This window comes from Embiotoca jacksoni, unplaced genomic scaffold (genome assembly GCF_022577435.1).
Source record: "Embiotoca jacksoni isolate LCO1_2020_lvr unplaced genomic scaffold, fEmbJac1.0.p SCAF_3, whole genome shotgun sequence".
NCBI classification, from domain to species: domain Eukaryota; kingdom Metazoa; phylum Chordata; class Actinopteri; family Embiotocidae; genus Embiotoca; species Embiotoca jacksoni.
This window is the reverse complement of record NW_027185381.1, coordinates 570,091-591,717: the sequence shown is the minus strand read 5'-3', so window position 1 is coordinate 591,717 and position 21,627 is coordinate 570,091. Positions and strand designations below refer to the sequence as shown.

At 40.0% G+C, this 21,627-nt stretch overlaps 1 protein-coding gene across 1 annotated transcript in view; it reads right to left on the bottom strand.

Moving 5' to 3' along the window:
• Nucleotides 1-10,073: 10,073 nt before the first annotated feature.
• Nucleotides 10,074-21,627, bottom strand: part of LOC138206642 (solute carrier family 23 member 2) — a 43,487-nt gene continuing 31,933 nt past the window's right edge. Inside the window, exons 9-12 of the mRNA XM_069163486.1 lie at nt 18,715-18,879; nt 17,234-17,342; nt 10,934-11,029; nt 10,074-10,861 (exon numbers count right to left, since the gene is read on the bottom strand). Of these exons, the coding sequence (XP_069019587.1) occupies nt 10,677-10,861; nt 10,934-11,029; nt 17,234-17,342; nt 18,715-18,879 (555 nt within the window). The 3' untranslated portion in view covers nt 10,074-10,676. The remainder of the gene's footprint in view (nt 10,862-10,933; nt 11,030-17,233; nt 17,343-18,714; nt 18,880-21,627) is intronic.

The following is a 21,627-nucleotide window of genomic DNA, read 5'->3' as shown; positions in this document are numbered from 1 at the left end:
TTGTGATTTACCAACTGAATCTGTCTCATCGGTTTTTCCAGTCATGAGTTCTTCCTTCTGTTTGCACCGACCTAACTGATCTTTTTCATAATGTGTCTAACTAATTTGAAATTTCATGGTTCCTTCTTAGAAATTCTAAAAGTTAGGAAGTATTTGTTGACACTGTTGAGCTCTAATGGCTGACACGCATTTTTGATGTCATGTGGTAGCTGGACAGACAGACAAGGGTGGTGGTTCCAACCTGGACTCATCCCAAGGCATCAAATACTTAATTTAAGAATTTATCAGATCACCAACCATCTAAGAGAGCTGCACAAGTGCTCCTTGGCGTCTTCGACATACCCACAAGGTGCCTTACTTTAGGCCAGGAAACCAAAACTACTTGATTGGGGTTTGGCACCAAATCTACTCGTTAAGTTTTGGAAAAGATCATGGTTTGGGTTAACCAAATTTACGTAACAAATCACATGAATTACTCTGTACGTTATGCAAGTTAAATACATGACATTGTATAAGTAATTTATAAGAAATCCACATGGAGTTTTGCTTTTTTATGGACATTTATGATGGTCTCTCATGTGAAAGTCCTGAGTTTGTTCAATCCCACTTCCTCTAACTTTGTCACTCTTTTTCTACTCCGTCACATGTCCTCCTTCTTGGACTTGGTTCATCATGGTGCCAATGCCAAAGGGCACCCTGTGTGTGTCTCTCTGATGCCAATGGTTTTGACAAAAACCATGCCCTGAGAATGAGAAAGAGCTCGTAGTTCTGATCTTTAAACCTCCGACTACTTAGTGGCAGTGAAAACAAGTTGTGAACACGACTTGCATATCATGTTTTATGCTGATATGACTGTGGAAGAAGAATCTGTGTATCCATCTGATGAAATAGAAAATGCTCAGTGGCTCATGTATTATCTGAATCTAATTTCTGGCAGATCAGGAAGACATTGAGTTGTCTGGACTAGTAGTTAAAGTAGAGTTCAGAGAGTCTGAACAAAGTTCAGCAACATAATATGTTTTTATCAAAATGGCACCAATGATGGATCTGTGACTGACGATTGTTTAAAATGTTTATAGGTCACATAGCCTACACTTCATTAGATTACTGTCTGCTGCCACATTGCTTATGAAAACCGGTGATGATTGCTGAAAGATTACACTTTACATCTAAACTACAATGACTTTTTTAAATCCGTAAATCAGACTCATTTTAACACTTGCTTATGCGTAAATCACGTATAATTTGATGTCCCATTCCATTTTCCACCACCTACTTGGGTGTTGGGTTGCGGTGGCAGCAGGTTGAGCCGGTTAGCCCACACATCAGTCCTCCCAAAGACATTGTCCAGTTCTTCCTGGCGGATCCCAAAGCGTTTCCAAGCCAGGTGAGATATATTATCCCTCGTGCATGTTCTGGGTCTACTCTGGGATCTCCCACAAGCTGGACATGCCCAGAAAACTCCCCAGTTGAAGGCGCACAGGAGACATCGTAATCAGATGCCTGAATATCCTCAACTGGCTCCTCTTGATGTAAAGGAGCAGCGGCTCTACTGAGTTTCCTCCAGATGTTGCAACACCTTAACCTATCTCTAAGGTTGAGCTCAGTCACCCTGTGAAGGAAACTCATTTCAGCTATTTGTATTAACAATGGCAGTTTTTGGTCAATGCCCAAAGGTAATGGCCAAAGGGAAGGGTGAAAATGTAGATTGACTGGTAAATCAAAAGCTTTCCCCCCGGCTCAGCTCCCCTCATCAGCAAAATAATTTGGTACAACGCTTGTCTTTACAACTGATCAGCCTCTCAGTCTCCATCCATCCAGCCTTTCCTCTTAAACAAGATATTTAAACTCCTTCACGTGGGGAAGGTACTTTGTCCCAACTCGCAGGCAACAACCCACCATTGTCAAGCAGAGAACAATGGCCAAAGACATCCCAGCCACTTCCCATTCTGCTGCAAACTGCCACAGTCCATGCTGCCAGTGACGGTTCAATGAATCCAACAGAACCCCGTAATCTATGAATAGCAGAAAGGCAATCCTAAAGCCCCAAGACGACATTATCCTTCCCCTGGCTGCTTCTTGAAATCCTGTCCATGAAAATCACAAACAGGACTGGTGTCAAGAGACAACCTTCTCTGTCTTTTTGCTGACAGTGCAACTCCTACTACAGTTGTATACAGACCAAATCCCTTGCAAAAACAATCCAGGGACCTCATATTCCCACGGCCCCGACCTCCAAACTTTATGATGTAATTAATTTCTGCAGACTCTTTGAAATATACTTTACATGAAACAAAAAAACAGTTTACCATTATCATTGGTAAGCATTTGCTACAGTGAACTATCAATAACCTGGACATACTGGAAATATTTAGATCTACTTGAATTTTGTTCAAAACAGAATCAGGTATAAAGGCATGTTTGTATTTCCATGCATCCATTAGAAGGCTATTCAGCCTGGTGGCATTGGCCAACAGAAACTAGACATTCCTGTAAAATTATTGTTTTGCAACTCGTGGTAAATGAATAAGTATTCTTGAGAATGCGTGGGCCATTCCTCTTACCGGTATTATCTACAAATTGGCAGTAGTCCAGAGTTTCACACATCACGTGGCTTCTATCCAAGAGTCTGTTCAGTCACAGAGCACCTGCCCTCATAATGCTGGAGGTTACCAATGATGACTGGGTGTTTGTGAGAGACATTTGAAATACCATGTTTTAAACCAACACGGATTGACAGTATATGGAAAATGAAAAGTGTGGAAGGTACAGAAATACAAATATTAGTACAAAGTCCAATGTCTATCTCTGGTATTTTTTTTCTTTTACAAGCAAAGTTACCCGAATCAAGTTTCAAGCACAGTTTAACCCCTATAAATTATGCTCATCTATAACTACAGGATTAATCAGTGCTTGCATGCTTAACACAGATGTTGTTGCTGGAAACAAGCTTTATGAAAGCAATCACAATCAACAATTAGCTTAATATGGGTAAAGCTTTAAATACCAACTTTAGCCACTAGCAGCAGAAGAGATGGATATTTCTGTCAGGAGTTGGTAGAGACTAGCCAGCCTCCACCTGTCTAGTGCTCACTGCTTTCACCTTCACAGTGATTTGTAGTCTTGAACTACTCACATTAAGGTGCTCAGCCACTCTGACGGGGGGGGACCAATCAGTGACTAGAAGGGCTGGCTAAGTGGGATAACGTGGAGGTTGTACCAACGATGTCGGTGCTGGTGGAGCTTCAGCAGACAACATTTGGTATATGGTAGCTATGGATTGGTTTAAGACTACTCAGTTGGATGAAAATAATCTTAAATGGAGTGAGACCAAACTCATATATTCACGCAGATAATTTGATCTGACGAAATAGAAAAACATCTGATGCACATTTTTTGCAGGTCAGAAAGATATATTTGGTGGTCTGGACTGGAAGTTAAAGGAGAGTTCAGAGAGTTTAAGCAGAGTTCAGCCAAACAATATCTTTTTTTGTGAAAATGGCACCAGTGTACAGTTAATGTGATTATTCACTGATGATTGTTTAAAATGTTTATAGGTCACATGGGCTGTACTTCATTGGATTACTGTCTGCTTCCACAGAGCTGGTGATGATTTACTGAAAGATTACAAGTGAATGCATCGTACCATTTTCTTTATACAGCATAAGAACACATTTCTGTACACTATAATCACTTCCTAAATCCCAGTTTAGGCTCATTTGATCATTGGCTACATAAAAGGGATCCATTGCATTTAGTAAGGTGATGTATATCTGTGTATATTTACAAATATTATAGACAAAAAACAAACAAAAAACACTGGAGCCAGCATTGGTTGTGGTGAACCATCAGTTAAACACACAACTGAGTAATTATATCATGATTGCATCTTGAAAATATGTTTATAATCTGCTTGTAAAGTTTAACTTTTCACATCCCACAACAATAGTTTTTTTTGTGTAATTCCTTGTAAAGGGTAAAAGGGTTCTTGAGAATGTCCATGACTTTCCTCTTCTCCATACTGTCTATATATTTGCCAGTAGCTCAGAGTTTCGGATATCATGTGATCTCTCTTAAGGAATCTGTGTAACAATATCTGCTTAAATAATGCGGAACATTGCCCATAATGACAGGTTGTTTGGCTGCAATGTCTTTGGTGACATATATTTGAAATAACATGATTTATTTATTTTTTATCATCAGGTACAGTACAAAAAAAAGTGTGGAAGCTAAGTGGTGGGACAGAAACCTAATCATATTGTAAACACAGTAAATCCCTCATAATGATTTCCAACTATAACTAAAGGGAAGGTAGCATACAATTAATTGTATCTGCATTTAATCTGCTGTTGTTGCTGAACACAAGCTTCACAACAAGCAGTCATACTTCACACTTATATATCTGAAGAACTAGAGTCTGGTTCAGGGGAGGAAACTAAAACACTGATGAAGCCTTCATGTAAGTTCTATTATGAAGATCTGTTCCCTCATGTTTCAATCATTCCTCTGTGGGTGTACTTTTCCTGCTGCTTTCCCACACTGTCAAGTTTCTCAGTCCTAATCTTCTCATCACTGTACTGGACCAATGATATAACCCTTTTAGTATCAACTCTGGGACTTTCCAAACTCATTGTGACCCAATTGAAAGTAATAAATAACAGCTTCCAGCCTTCTGGGCTCTGTGGATTCGTTGAATGAGGTGTACCTTGCTTTTGGGTACCTTTTGTTTCTTCTCGTTGAGACTACAGTAACCCGCTCGAGCTGTTTAAGTAAGGCCTTTTTAAACCAGCTTCAAACCGTCCAAAATGCAGCTTCTCGCCCTTTGACTGGTCATAACAGGATATTGCACATCACCCCAAGTCTATCCACAGTTCACTGGCTTATGATGAACTTCCGCTTTCATTTTAAATTCTGCTGTTAATCTTTAGAGCTTTCCATAGTCAAACATGGCAGTACATTGTTGATCTCCTCCTCCCCTACACACCCAATCGAGCACTGAGGTCCGCCCATCTAAAATTACTGTCCGTCCCTCGAACCCGTTTTAAATCCCGAGGTGACCGGGCTTTTCAAACTCTTGTGGGCTGCTCTCCCCCCGTCACTACAATCTGTCCAATCCTGCGACATATTTAAAAGACAGTTAAAAACCTTTTTATTCAGACAGGATTTTGGTTAGCCTGTCTATAGAGCTTCTTATATTTATTACCATTTTACCAGACTAACTCTCCACTAGTGTTCTCGTGTTTGTTGTTTTGTGATTTTAACTGTTGTTGTGATTCCAACTGTGATTTGAATATATATAACTGTTTTCAAAATCATGCTGCTTGTGGGCCGTTTTTTTTATTGTGAAGCACTTTGTGATTTTATATCTGTGAAAAGTGCTATACAAATAAACTTTACTTACCAAAACAAAATCAAGCAGTTTAATCATAAATGTTTGCCTTTTTAATATGTTTCTACTTTTTTAATGAGTAGATGATATCACTAAAATTAACATTTGTTTTTGCCCTGGTTAGTGTTAATTACCCTAAATGAAACAACTGAATCCAATTTTCCGAATGAGTATTGATTCGATTCTTTGCATAGAGTTGACAGGCTTAGTTTAGTACTTTCCACCTTGTATTTCTCCACTCAGAGATCCTTTCAGCTCAGAGATGGCATGCATCTCAGATAAGTCACGTTTCCAAAGGATGATGAAGCCCGGGGCAGGTAAAGCCCTGATAGACTTTCTCTAATACCTCACGTTCAGAACATTGTGGCCGAAGGTGGCTCTTTACTTAATGAACACATACATCTGTCGATACAGCTCTATCCTGATTAGCATTCACTAATCCTGTTAGATTTGTGCCAATGGAGTTGCAAAGCTAAACATCCATTTTAAATATGTATCTGTGCAACCGGCATGTTGACCAGGTGACGGTCTCAGTGTCAAACCTGGCACCGGTCCCGGCCACATGGCCTTTACATATGGGACTCACGGTGTGTGGCCCCACATGCTAGTCCTCTGCAGCTGGTAGGAATGAACTGCATGTTATAATAAATGTAACAGTTATTATAAGTCTTTTGTAAGTGAGCAAATGGTTTGCTTAAAACTTTATAAAACAGACTTTGGTAATAAATAAATCTACAGATGACACTGTAAAATGAAGCCTTTTTATTGTAATACGTGTTGACAATGAGGTTGATCAAGATGGAAGCAGTGTGTTTCTTTTCCTGAACTAAATGTCTTTTTTACCGATTGCTAATCCTGGAGAAATTACCATATCACGGGATGTTTTTTTCTTCTGCATTTTTACTGTACGATGTCATACTTGACGTGTAGTTGGAGTTGTTTGGCAGCACAGATGAAGCATTCTGATATGAAGGTGAATCATCAATGCATAGTTACAGTTTATGATTCATTACAATTGAATTATTTTTATGAACAGATCGAAAAACGTTCTACTCTGTCCACTTTGCAATGGAAAATAAGTGTAAGAGAGGGCAGCCTTGGCGAGCTCTACAAATTGTTGGTAATTATGATTATCTATATTTAAACAGCTGCCATTGGGAGAAGTTTTATTTCAGTGTATGAGCACTTTGAATAAAAAATAATAATGAGGAACTGCTTTTTTATGAATTACCTGATGGTGAAAAAGTCCGATTGAAAGTCAGCAGTTGATACTACAAAGAAAGATTTGAGTGGGGAAACACTTTATAGTCCCAAAAACAACTGCTTTGTAAAAATGTTCAGCATCTTTTCCTTATTTCAAAGGAACAGGACCTTAGTATTTACATTATTTTGCCTTGCATGGCGTCAGTTTAATCCTAAACATGAAGGTTGTGTAATATATCAAAGATTTGTTCCTTCACAGTATAAAAGCACAGCATTGACAGACACAGTACAGTAAATACCACAGAGGATTAAACCTGTGAGCTTTGTGATGTGCCTGATCAGGAGAGGGAAGAGACCTTTTGGTCACCAAAAATGTCTCAAACTGTCTGAGAAAAGTCTGAGAGTATTTTTTTTGTTGTAGGAGGCACTGCACGTTCTCATCCCAATAGGAGAAGAGATTTTTAGAGATTTTCTATATCAGTGACGGATGAAGACAAAACACCAATTAATGAAACATGAAAGCTCGGTTTAAAAGAAACAAATTCCAGAACATGAGGACACATACAGTGCGTTCTCATGTGTCATGTACAAACCGACACATGTAGGCAGCCTGTTTATTCCTACACTGATGAAAGTCGCTCAGCTGCCCTGCCTGGACCACGAGAAGCCCAATCAGAGCATTGACCTTCACCCAATTAACCTCCTACTCAGCTATTAGCCCAATTGTAAAACAGGACAGCATGCTGCGTGGCAGGAGGTGGGCACGTCAAATTAAATATATAGGAGGAAAAAGGATGAAACCAGGGTTTGAATGACACACTGGCTTTTGGGTGAGTTCTGTTTTTGCGCCACTAAACACATCACATGCACGCGAACATTGAAGTGTGAAGCAGCGCAGTGAATTGCAGGGTTACTGTGAAAAACATTGTGCGTCTTCCTCTGTTGTTGGCTGTTTCTTCCCTCTCCCTACAACCACTAACAGCTCGCTGGCAGCCCAACTGAGCGACACCTGTCCATCTGTCTCGGCAAACAGATGTTTAAAGGGCAACGTAACAGTAATCTAAGTGCAGGAAGAGACAAAGCACTCTGATTATTAGGAGACAAATGTTGGGAAATTGGTATGTAGTGGGTGAATTAACACACATCAATGACATGTTTTTAGTATTATTATTTATCCCAGGAACCTTATTGGAGACAATATCAAAATGGACATTTTAGAGCTCCCCGTAAATGTCTCAATGTTATTGAGAAAAATCAAAGCCACACATCATGCCACTCAGCTTTGGACTCGCACGGTAACATCATACAAACTTCTATCAAATCAACATAAATAGTGTTACAGATGTGTGTCTGACATGTGGATCCTCATGTGCATGCACAAGATTAACAAACTAGGCATCCACTCATGGAAAAACAGCTCCACAGCGCCACGAGGTCAAAAGGTGATAATCAATAAATATCAATGTTGTGTTTGCTCCTGGTTTCCGCTGCTCTCAGTGATCCTCAACCCCGTTTCCAGAAAAGTTCTGACGCTGTGAAAGATGTAAATAAGAAGATAATCCAATGATTTGCAAATCACATAAACCAATATGTAATTGCAAATAGACCAAAGGCAACATATCAAATGTGAAAACGGAGATATTTTATTGTTTTATGAAAAATATTTGTTCATTTTGAATTTGATGGCAGCAACACATTTCAAAACAGTTGAGACAGGGTCAACAAAAGACTGTAAAAGTTGTGTAACACTAAATGAAAACACCTGGCGGAACATCTCAACACTGATGAGGTTACCATGGCAACAGATCAGTAACATGATTGGGTATAAAAAAAAAATTAAAAAATGATCTCAGAGCGGCAGAGTCTCTCAGCAGTGAAGATGGGGAGAGGTTCATCACTCTGTGAAAGACTGTGTTGGAAAATAGTTCAACAATCTAAGAATAATGTTCCTCAACGTAAAACTACAAAGAATTAGTGGATTTCATCGTCTACGGTTCATAATATCATTAAAAGATTCAGAGAATCTGGAGAAATCTCTGAACACAAGGGACAAGGCTGGAAACCAATATTGGATGGTGGTGATCTTCGGGCCCTCAGGCAGCACTGCATTAAAAACACACTATTCTGGAGTGGAAATCACTGCATGGGCTCAGGAACACTTGTGAAAACCATCGTCTGTGAACACAGTTCATCGCTGCGTCCACAAATGCAGGTTAAAACTCTCCAAAGAAGAAACCAGATAGAAACATGATCCAGAAACACCGCCGCCTTCTCTGGACCGAGATCATTGAAGATGGACTGAGGTGAAGTGGACAACTGTCCTGAGGTCTGATGGATCACAATCTGAGATTCTGTTTGGAAATCATGGACGCTGCATCCTCCAGGTTAAAGAGGAGAGGGACCATCCAGCTTGTTATCAGCTCAGTTCTAAAGCCAGCATCTGTGATGGTACAGGATGCATTAGTGCACATGGCATGGGTAGCTTGAACATCTGGAAGGAAGCATTAATGCTGAATGAGATATTCAGGTTTTGGAGCAACATATGCTGCCATCCAGACAACGTCTCTTTCAGGGAAGGTCTTGTTTATTTCAGCAGAACAACGTCCAACCACATTCTGCACGTATTCCAACAGCATGGTTCTCTAGTAGAAGAGTCCGCTGATAAACTGGCCTCCTGCAGTCCAGACCTGTCAATCATTGAAAACATCTGGAGCATCAGGACATGAACAATACAACAAAAGAGACCCTGAACTGTTGAGCAGCTGAAATCCTCCATCAGGCAAGAATGGGACCACATTTCACTTTCTAAACTCCAGAAACTGGTCTCCTCATTTTCCAAAGGTTTCCAGAGTCCAAAGAAGAGGTGATGAACATGATTCTGGAACAAAGTTTTTCAGATGTGTTGCTGCCATCAAATTCAAAATGAGCAGATATTTATATAAAACAATAAAATGTCTTGGTTTCAACATTTGATATGTTGTCTTTGATCTATTTTCCATTAAAAATGGGTTTACAGGATTTGCAAATTATTGCATTCTGTTTTTATTTCCATTTTACACAGCATCCCAACTGTTTTGGAAACGGGGTTGTAAAATCAAAATGAAATAAAAAAAAAATCAGTCATTGCAGTTTTAAGATTTCTAAAGTGGATTGTTTTGACACCAAAGAGTTGAAATGTTATGGTTTCTAATTAATTGCCTCAATAATTATAATAATAACAATAATTATTAGGCCAAATTTCTAAACTTTGCGAGATTAATATAACTATTTGTGGGATTTCCACTGATCAATAGTTTATTCTCAAATGAAAAAGTAAATTGACACACATTTAGAATAATTTAAATGAAATTAAACTTGTGGTACTTGTAAAAAAAAAAAAAAAGAAAAAGAAAAATCAATTTTAATACCTCAAATTGACATGAGTGTGAGAAAGACGAATGTCTTCAGTAAGTTCAGAATTTATTCAACAACAACCCTTTATTTTCACTATTTAGGACAGTTTCATACTTATAGTACAAAAATTTGGCAAATTACAATGTAAAAGCATATTTAAAAATTAAAAATGTACTTACATTGAGAGAAGACAAAATAAAACTTACAAAGCAGTAACCTTAAAAACATTATTTTTAAGACATCACAGAATGTGTATTAAAAGAAAAAAAATCCTTGTTATTAATCTGTTTCTGTGAGTTGCTGTTCCTGATGAGGTAGTGATGATCATACTGATAACAAGTGGGTTACTGAGCTGGGTAACTGAAGATATACAATATCAATTTGTTTCTGTGTGAAAGACAATCAGCTGTGGTCCAAACAGAAAAAAAAAGAGAAACGTGTGACACAAAGATGTTTAAAAAAGACATTTTGCTTTGAACTAACTTCTTTAAAAGCTCTTTCACAAATTAATGTCTTTGCTGTTGAGCTTTTAATGACTGATGTTTCTGCATCTTGTGGTTTAGTAAACTAGAAATGATGTGAAGAGGATGTTGGTTTATTTTGTTGAATTTCTAACTGTCAGAAGAGCAGCTCAACTTTGTTAAAAGTTTTAATCTATTACTGTAAAGACAAAACATGTGTTACCACTTCATTACTTGGACGTCCCCTCCCTGGTGGTCTTGTAAGAAGGGAGGAAGGGCAGGTACTGGAAACATCGAAACCTTTTCAAAACGCCGTTGCAGAAAGGGATATCGTAGCACGACTGGTCACACATTTTGCTGCTTCCCTGGTGCACCTTGTCCTTCCAGCTCTGGATGCCTCTCTCTTTGTCGGTGCCTGAGAAGGAAGAGCTGATGTTAGCTGGGACTTATAACAGGGACTCTACTTGTTTTTAGTATTTTGTCGTACCTGGAATAGTGTTATCCAAGATGAACCCAAAAAATCCCCCGATGAACATATGTGTGGTGAAGAGCACAACGATCACTTGGTCCAGCTCTTTTATTCCTTCAAACAGAAGAGAGTCAACAAAGTCATTTGTTACTTAACCCTGAAATAATGTGATGACTATAAATCTCCTGGGAGCTTCCCTTTGCTCTCTCCTCCTCCACACGGAGGCCAGAGGTCGGGTTTAAGTTCATTCTACTAAAACTGAAACTAAAAATACAAGCTCTCTCAAAAGCAAAACCAACAAACACCGGAGCCTGACAGTAAATCCTGCAGGACAGGATGACAGTAAATCCCCTCACGGCCCGGCTCCGACCCATCTGTCCGATGGATCTCATACATGCACCATTTCTCTGTGTGCTGAACCCTCTCAACCCGTCACATTTGAATTCCCTGCCCAAAACTGACATCCTCATGTAAGTCTGAAATCAAAATTTATGTTGAATGACTTCATATTTTTTAAGAAATATCTGCGTGTGGCGACTACAGTAAGCTTAAAAGAGAATTCTACGTTGGACTCCTATAACACTGTGCGTGAATACAAATTCTATGAAATTCTCATAAAATCAAGTTTGTCTCTGTTTTTATTGAAAGTGAGTCCTGATAACTTTGAATCTTATAATGAGCCATCACCGAGTGAGACAGTTTTGTTTATTCTTTAGATGGGGAATGCAGGAAAATAATTTTCAGTGCTTACTTCATTCTTTGGACTCTAAAATCTCGTGATCATTTGGATTGAATAAACTTATTTTATTCCATGTAATTAGATAACACATTAAAGCTTTCTGAAATTTAAATCTTGGGTTCAGTTGACTCAATGTTCAGTTTTCCTTAATTCACCCCCAATTATGTGTCTCTTTCCAGAAAATATGTTCTCGAGAATTCAAAAACCAAGATATTTTACATAGTTCCTCCTCACTACTTGTAGAACAGCTGAAGTCACAAGGATCAAATTGAGGAACATTTCTCCTGGACTTTTAGTGATTGCTTGCAGACACATTTTTAAATGGAAACTATTTTAGTGTGGTCATGGCATAGAAAGCTAAATCATTTCAAGTTTCATTAAATTACACAGAAGTACAAGAGTTGTGGTGATGTACAATAATGTTACTCTAATTTGAAATATGTTAAAGCAGGTACAAAATACATTAAAAAAGTTGAACTTGAAGTCTCCCTGCACTGAATTTTTTTTTCTCTTTTTGTTGCTACAGTTGAATGTTTGAGCTTCACTGTGCAGCGGACACAGAAAGCTACCGGAGCCGCCGGGTACTTTTAATTTGAAGTATAATAAAACTTTCACAAAAACTAAAATACAAGTTTTATCTCTTCAATGGAATTTTATAACATCCAACAGTTAAACTTTAAAAATGTATTCACATATTGATAAAGTTTTCAACAACAAAAGAGACAGATATAAGTTTGAGGGTTTCACAAGATATTTTTTTTTGGTGGAAATAACATCAAATCATTATTTGAAGTATATTGTTTCTAATATATTTCAAAACATGTTTTATGTGGCTCTTTAAGAGATTTAGTTTAACTGTCTAACATAAAACTTTTATTTCTGTTTGTTACCTTGATATTTCTCAACGTTTTCTTTTTTTTGTAGTGCAGAACCAGTAGCCAACTGTTTTTTCTTCCAACTTTCAAAATACACATCCCCTGATTATTGTTTTTATTTTGTTTTGTTGTGTTTTAGAAAAAATATTTTAATTTTCGTATGCCCATCTGGTATTACTTTGAGACACTCAGACTATGTGCATGTCAATCATGATTCACAGACAGCTTTATACATTTTGTTCATTGACATACTATTCTCTCAGACCTGTAAAGAAAACATTAAAAGATCTATTCCACAAAGATCTTTTGAGTTTCCATTGAAGGTTAAGGAAAAAAAAAATCATCCTTACTACTTATAAAACAAATACTGCAAGTCTTAAAAGTGGCTTCTACTTTCAGTCAGAATTGTCAAACATATATAACATCTATGGATATTAAGCAGACTTTTTTTCTTTTAAATTTCAGAGACAGATAACTTCAATTAAAGCTCACTTCATGGACACAAGTGAAAAATAGGAAAGACATGTTTTTTGTAACTATGATATGACCCCCCCAGCAGGCCTGAGATATATGATGTGATCATGGAGAGCAACCTGCCAGCAGGACCTCACCGGAGGGTCCTGGAGAGTCTGCAGGTCCACAGATGTCCAGACTCACGAAGGCCGCTCGGTGGCCGAAGGCCACCCTTTGTAATCACCAGACCACTGAGACCGTCTAATTCCTTGAGTCGGAGTTGGCCTTTTATGTGGCATGTGTGGCCGGCAGCACATGGGTGAACACAGAGGGCCATTGAATGTGAGTGCCTGCATGTCCGACGTCCTGCTTTCATAATGCGCCTCTGGCAATAAACTACATAATGAAGTTGTATCGAATTGAATCAAGAACTGTAAACAGGGCTGACGTAGTTTCACTCTGAACACACTGTTGTTCAGTTCGCCCGTTCCAACACACACACACACACACACTCACACAAGAACACGCACGCACACACACATAAAGTGGGCGAAGTCAAAAGTTCAAGGCACGCACTGGGTTGATTTTAAGTCCCACCGCCTGTACATCTGAGGATGTCTGGATGAGCAGCAGTTTGTTTACAGAGAGCCGTGACAGGCCTGAGTGTTTCGGCTGGAGAGAAACTTCGGGGCAACGGTGCTTTATCTGAGCCGGGCAGATTACAGCCACTGACATGGGGGCTCGCCAAGAGGATTGGGAGGTAAGCAGCCTAGACCTGAGAAAACCAGACAAGCCCTCATCCCCAGTGTTGAACTCTGGATTAACACTTTCCTGGGTGACACCAGCATCACATGACTCATGGGATCAAAGTCTTATGTCTGCAGGGAAGAGCTGTTTAATCTTGGAGATTGATCTTTTGGTGGTTCTTACAAGAGGTGGCCAAAAAGACTCCCGGCAGCCGATCAATGTGTCATCAATGGGAGGGAGTCATCCATTGACAGGCTGCGATTGATCTCTGATTGGTTCTGAGGTCTCTGATCGATCATACCTACTTGAGTTTTTCTACTTTCATTGATTGGATTGATGTTTTGTTACTGGATTAGTTAACTGGAACCTACCTGTTGTGTATGATTGCATGTTTGTTATCTTTCTAAAAATCAGAGGAGAATTTCCAGGATTACAAAACAATATTTCACGTTTTTTCTACTTTTTTCTCCGCAGTTGCTTCAACCAATTTCCTGCTTTCTTTTCTTGGTCGACCAGCAGCAACACTAAGGAAGTAATAAACTCACTCTTTGGGCTGCCTGGTACACAAACAGCCCGGGGGTCCGAGTACACTCAGATTAAACCTCTGGTATGTGTTCGGTTGTTCACCTCTGACACATCACAGCGACTCACCAGCAGGACTGACAGCTGTCAGTCAGAAACTAACTGCACTTTCAACAGTTTTCTGCACTCCAAAATTATGGAGACCTGATTGAAGTATTCCCTCAGAAATATATTTTATTAGTGATATATCACAGTCATATAGAAAAACATAAAACCTAGTTAATAGTAAAGGGAGGCTGTGGCTCAGATGGTGGAGTGGGTTGCCCACTAACCAGAAGGTTAGTGGTTCAATGCCCGGCTCCTCCTCCTTATGTCCACATGCCTAAGTGTCCTTGGGCAAGACACTAAACCCCAAGTTGCCTCCGATGGGGAACCATCAGTGTGTGAATGTACTCCTGATAGCCAGCACCTTGCATGGCAGCTCAGTCTCATTAGTTCAGTTTCCTCCTGCAGCTAAAGTCATGTATCATCAAGACGAGCCATTACAAGTACATTCTTACAGGGGCGAAACCTGAAGTAGACATGTGACATCCTCCTTTTATCCCCCACTGATAAAAATATAAAAGTGTGGATGTGAAAAGAATCAAAGGTCAACGGTGTAAAAGCAGAGCCCCCTGCAGGCTGAACGGCTCCTTACACCCTGTTGGATCCGTATCGTTCAGCGACACCAAACATACTAACGTTTCTGTTTGGTTTGTTCAAGATCTGCGCGTAAGACCATTAAAAAGGCTCGTCTCGCCACTTATGAATCTAGGCTAAAGACAACAGGTAAATTGTTTGCCATCTGGGCCCGTGGGATTTGGGAACACCTTGGCATAAGGAGCTTAGGCTCTTTTCAAGGGTAATCTGCAGGTGGAACAGTGGGAGCACACGGCCTCGCATTTACCGTCAGAGGACAGCGTTCCTCCTCTGACGCCGAGCGGGTGTTTCTGTCTTCCTTTTATCGAAAGCAAAAGAGATATTCAGAACAAAGATGTTGTTCCCAGTTGCTTCAAATAAAAAGAATTTACACAAAATGTTTTGTACAATAGAAAAGCACACCGACACAAACAGTTTTATGGGGAGAAGTTGTTGGACCATTTATAAATGTTATTTAAGCCTCTGCTCTAGTCCTGGACTCTCAGTGCCGACTCTTTCCAGATAAAATCCTACTAGCAGACACCTGATGAGGGTGGATTGTAGTCGAGGTGTTGACCTTTACCAAAGTGTGACGCTCACTGGTGCTTCGTAACAAACAGTTGTTGCATCCTCACACATCCCGATGTCACACCAGAGCTTGTAACACACCCGTCAGTCCACCCGAAGACATAAAAACTACACGTATGTTAGACAAAGCTAGAAGAAGGAGGTCATGTGATGAAGAGTGTTCAAGTCAGCATGGGGAGGAGGTCAAGACTTCATGGATTTAAAACAGGAGTTCCACCCAGAAGAGCGGTATTTTACTGTGAGAAGAGAAGTAAGTTTGAGCAGGTTACTTACATAATGCTTTGTATTTAACTTGTGTAACATTTGTTAAATAACTTGTGTGGCGTATGAAACTTTACTTATGTAAAATTATTCATTTTAATCCAAACAGTGATCTATTCTGACCCTAATCAGGTCATTTTAGTGCATCATCATAGAGTGTATAAAAAAAAATGGACGTAGCCCGTGTGACGCCACCGACAGGTTTCCTGAAGGGCATTTTTAAAGCTCAGTCATTGGTGGCACCATTAACCATGTTGGCAGTGCCTGACCCAAAAATGGGCAAAGAGGAGGTACATGGGGCTGAGTTGGCCGAATGAACCATCAGAGAGAAGAGTCTGTCTGTATGTTTCTGGCTTAAAGTCAATATCTGAAACCTGGAGGCAGCTGCTGAACTGTGACAGAACCCACATTCAGAGCAGCCCTGCCCATAATTATGCAACTTAGATGGACGATCTATGTTCCGACTCTCACCTATGGTCACGAGCTCTGGGTCATGACCGAAAGAACGCGGTCGCGGCTACAAGCGGCTGAAATGAGTTTCCTCCGTAGGAGGCCGGGCTCAGCCTTAGAGATCGAGGGAGGAGCTGGACATCAGGAGGGAACTTGGAGTTGAGGCGCTACTCCTTCGCATCGAAAGGAGTCAGCTGAGGTGGTTCAGCATCTGATCAGGACCCTCCTGGGCGCCTCCATCTGGAGGTTTACCGGGCACGCCCAACTGGCAGGAGACCCCGGGAAGACCCAGGACACCCTGGAGGGATTATATCTCCCGGCTGGCCTGGGAACGCCTCGGGATCCCCCAGCATGAGCTGGAAAATGTTGTGGAGGAGAGGGAAGTCTGGGTCAGCTTGCTTGGCCTGTTGCCACCGTGACCCGACCCGGATAAGTGGAAGATGATGGATGGATGGATGGATGGATGGATGATGGATGATGGATGGATGATGGATGGATGGATGGATGGATGGATGGATGATGGATGGATGATGGATGATGGATGGATGGATGGATGGATGGATGGATGGATGGATGGATGGATATGGGTGAGTTTCATAAAGATTCTCCCACTGTGTCATTTTTATAAATTGGTAAATTAGCCATAGAGACCAAATTATTTTTTTGTATCAGACTGTAAACAAGTTTATTTCTGCTGTAAAGTTGGGGGTCAGCCTCAAGTGGACATTTGAGGAATTGCAGCCATGATTGAAGTGACAAACTTTAGTTTTCAAACCAAATTACGACCGTCTTTATCATTCAAATTGTAGCATAAATAAAAAAATATGATTTTGAGTTTTTCTTGCTCTATAATGTTTGTCTTCACTCATTCAATATGTGCTTCTTTCTGGCTGTGAAGACGAAACAAATGTGTATTTTGGAAGGAAATCCTGTATTTGCTTTTTTTGATAACCCTAAAGGTTTGTTTCCAGTGCCAGTGTGTGTTTGAATGAGTGTTAAAGTTACCTGTGTCAATGATGCCAGGATTGGAGTGAAACCAAGTGGGTAAGACGAGACCGCTGAAGGTGGAGAAGCCGAGGATGAGGAGGTTACGGGACGAGTTGAGGTCGACATACTGCAGAAAAGAGAGGGAGACATTATATGATACAAATTAGTTCAAATTGGTTTATTGACTCTCAGATGCAAGCTGTTATTTTGTTGTTCTGTTTCAGCTCATATCTGTTTGGAACTTCAATGAAATGTGATTACAAATAATCAGGAAATCCAAAAATGACCTGAATTCTATTTTGGTGCATTTATTTGATAACCAGTTAACACAAGCCAGACTGGACTGAACCCAGTCTACAAATGGACTCAGAGATCAATAAAATTGGAAAGAAGAAAGATATGCACACACGCACACACACACACACACACACACACACACACACACACACACACACACACACACACAATCTACTTAGTATCTGTTCCATTAGCTTTGAGCTTTCATGTATTTTCCCATTTGTCTTTCTGAAAAACTGAAACCAATACTAAATAAATAATTAGTATTTTTTTTTTTATTGCAGAATGCAGCATTGTAATATTTTAAATTTACAACAAATATTTCATCAGATTTCTTCCCAGTGTGTGTGAAAAGGAAAACTGGCTTTTAAAGGTCAGCAAATCATGTTCATCCTATTTTTTTAATCTGTGGTGATGAAATATATAATATATAAAGATATGTTATTTTTAATGTAATTATGTTCATGATATAGCAAGTATTTCCCCAAAATATGATCTAAAGTAAAACACTATATTCTCATGTTAATCATGTAAAATATATATTTGTGGGCGGTTTTATTTGCCAACAGTGTGTAAGACCTTTCCCAGCACTACTGCTTGAATCACACTGAAATATCTCATGCCAGGACAGAGGATTAGAGCTGACCGCAGCTCACCTGGGAGGCTGCAGCTTGGATCGTCGTATGAATTAAGCAATCATGTTATTTGTATGGCTCCTTTCATACAGGTTAGTGAAATCTACAACCTCACCTCCAGCTGCCACTAACTCCTAAACACTGCTCCCTGGACTAGTCAGTGTGATATTCATTTTCTTGTTTTGATATTAATTCTATTGATTTATTTCTGTTTTGTGGATTTAAATTGGATTGGCTCATTTTGGTTTATCTTTCTGACATATTGATCTGCATTTTATGCATGAAAATGCTCCCCAAATAAAGTTAGCATTAATTACTCCCCATCAGATTCTCATCTTCTCATTTTGCTTGTGTTTTAGGTCACGGGGTCGAAGCAGCGACCCAGAGTCAGCGAGACTCATGTCTAGTTTAAGGACCCCAGCAGGGAGGATGTTTAGTTTCCCAGAGTGTTGATTCTCTGAAAAATGGGTGGCTCTTAATACGCCATACTCTGTAGAGCAGCAGCAGCTTAGATAAAAGGGTCCACAAAATAAAATAAAACATGATACGGTATGGAAATGTATTTACCTGGAGGTTGGATATTCCCACTGCTGCGATCATTCCAAACATAACAAGGAACATGCCTCCGATGACCGGGTCAGGGATGGTGATAAAAACTGCTCCAAACTTCCCGAAGATCCCCAGGACAATCATCAGAATCCCAGTTGTCTGCAGGACAAGTCTGCTGCCAACCTAGCGTAAAGCGAGCACAAGGACTTGTTATAAATTGTATACATGATGGGCACACATTACTTTTACCTGGACGGTGCATGGGGAAAAACCTCTGAAAATACGTTTTCATGAACATATGCCGAATCACATCTGCTATGATTTCTAACTTGGATGTAGACGTGTGACAACATGGAGAGCTGCCTTGGAAAAAGAAAGCTCAAGCTCGCAGAGGTCATACAACATTCAGCAGTAGCACAGTTGAGCACATTAAAGTCTTTCCAGCAGAACTTTACAACTGCAAATAAATACCTAGAAAACCCCTCACTTCTTGAATACTGTCAGTGCTTGTTTTTCATTGTTTTTTACAGTTGACATTGTGGAAAACAGGCAATGATTTAACAACATAGTGGAAGTTTCACATGTTTGTCATTTGTTTTTTATCTCTTCTATTTCACAGTTGAAGCAAAGACTGATACAAGCAGGACAATGAAAGGTGTCCTGTCAATGACTGGTCAAAACCAGGAGATATCGGCGGTGTACCATATTCTCTACAGCTTGGTTTGTACACACTTTTACAAAACAACATGTGTGTTGCATGTTTGGAAATTAGGTGCATTTAGATCCAGAAGTGATTATATTGAATTCACCACACAACCTAATTGGACTATTCATCCACCAAGATAGTTTCATAAAGTTCAGTAGCAGAAATGAACATGATTTCAGGACAGAAATGTGATCAATTATTAGCTGAACTTTATACTACCTAGTTTCAAAAAGAGTTGGGACGCTGTGTAACATGTAAATTCAAAAAAGGATGCAATAATTTGCATATCATATCAAATGTTGAAACTGAGAATGTTTTTATTTTTATGAAAAAAGATGTGCTCCTTATGAATTTGATGGCAGCAACACGCCTCAATAAAGTTGGGACAGGGTCAACTAAATACTGTAATGTGAAACAAAAATCACCTGGTGGAACATCTCAACACTAATGAGGTTACCATGGCAACAGATCAGTAACATGATTGGATATAAAAAAAAAAAAAAAATGATCTCAGAGCGGCCGAGTCTCTCAGCAGTGAAGATGGGGAGAGGTTCACCACTCTGTGAAAGACTGTGTTGGAAAATAGTTCAACAATCTAAGAATAATGTTCCTCAACGTAAAACTACAAAGAATTAGTGGATTTCATCGTCTACGGTTCATAATATCATTAAAAGATTCAGAGAATCTGGAGAAATCTCTGAACACAAGGGACAAGGCTGGAAACCAATATTGGATGGTGGTGATCTTCGGGCCCTCAGGCAGCACTGCATTAAAAACACACTATTCTGGAGTGGAAATCACTGCATGGGCTCAGGAACACTTGTGAAAACCATCGTCTGTGAACACAGTTCATCGCTGCGTCCACAAATGCGGGTTAAAACTCTCCAAAGAAGAAACCAGATAGAAACATGATCCAGAAACACCACCGCCTTCTCTGGACCGAGATCATTGAAGATGGACTGAGGTGAAGTGGACAACTGTCCTGAGGTCTGATGGATCACAATCTGAGATTCTGTTTGGAAATCATGGACGCTGCATCCTCCAGGTTAAAGAGGAGAGGGACCATCCAGCTTGTTATCAGCTCAGTTCTAAAGCCAGCATCTGTGATGGTACAGGATGCATTAGTGCACATGGCATGGGTAGCTTGAACATCTGGAAGGAAGCATTAATGCTGAATGATATATTCAGGTTTTGGAGCAACATATGCTGCCATCCAGACAACGTCTCTTTCAGGGAAGGTCTTGTTTATTTCAGCAGAACAACGTCCAACCACATTCTGCACGTATTCCAACAGCATGGTTCTCTAGTAGAAGAGTCCGCTGATAAACTGGCCTCCTGCAGTCCAGACCTGTCAATCATTTGCCAGTCACCTGGTAGTCTATTTAGGTGTCCTAATCCACATTCTGGTGTCACTTTGAAGGTGTGAGCTCACAGGCTCTTTGTGGGTGTACATTTCACACCGTTTGGATAGTAGTGCCTTTTGGTCGGTCCTTTGCATTCTGAGAAGGACCCAGGGTCACATCTCCTCGCCCTGATAACAGATTTAATGAAGGCCTGAAGTGTTGTTTGGTGTTTCGTCCTCAGAGACACTTCAGCCAGTTTGAGGAGGAGACCCCGAGAGGAGAGGAGAGAAAAGAAAGCTATTGTCTTCCTGTTTCTGATTTCGCAAGCTAATGACTGTGTTGTTTTCATGCTTGTTTTTCCATGGCTCGGTTTGATCCTTCTTTAACACAAAATGGAATTTCTTAAAATAAGGTCTAATCTAATTTAAAGTGGTAAAACGGGTATGAGAACGTCCGGTACCCTTGTCAAGGCAGCTGATAACAGGCCCATACTGATTCAAATTTATTGATTTCCAGCTCCCAAAAATACCATTTAAACTCAAACCATGTGCCAACAAAAGACATGCAAAGACGTTTTTCATGGAGAGTGAAACAGTGACTCCGCCTCTTTTATGTGGCAATCATTTAAATGATCGGCCTAATAAACAGCTTAGGCAGTGAGACTAACAATCAACTACAAAGCACAATCAATGAATCATCCAAAATTATTGGCTTCCCCTTCCTTTAATTAATTGTGTCACAAGGCGATGATCAAAAGGTCAAGCAAAATCGTATAGTGCTCACCCTGCTCGCTGTCTCCACTTGAGAGATGCCACACATCCCCATCCACCCAAGCTCTGAGCCTTAAAGACTATTTAACCTCTGATATACTCGCAGGCGCCA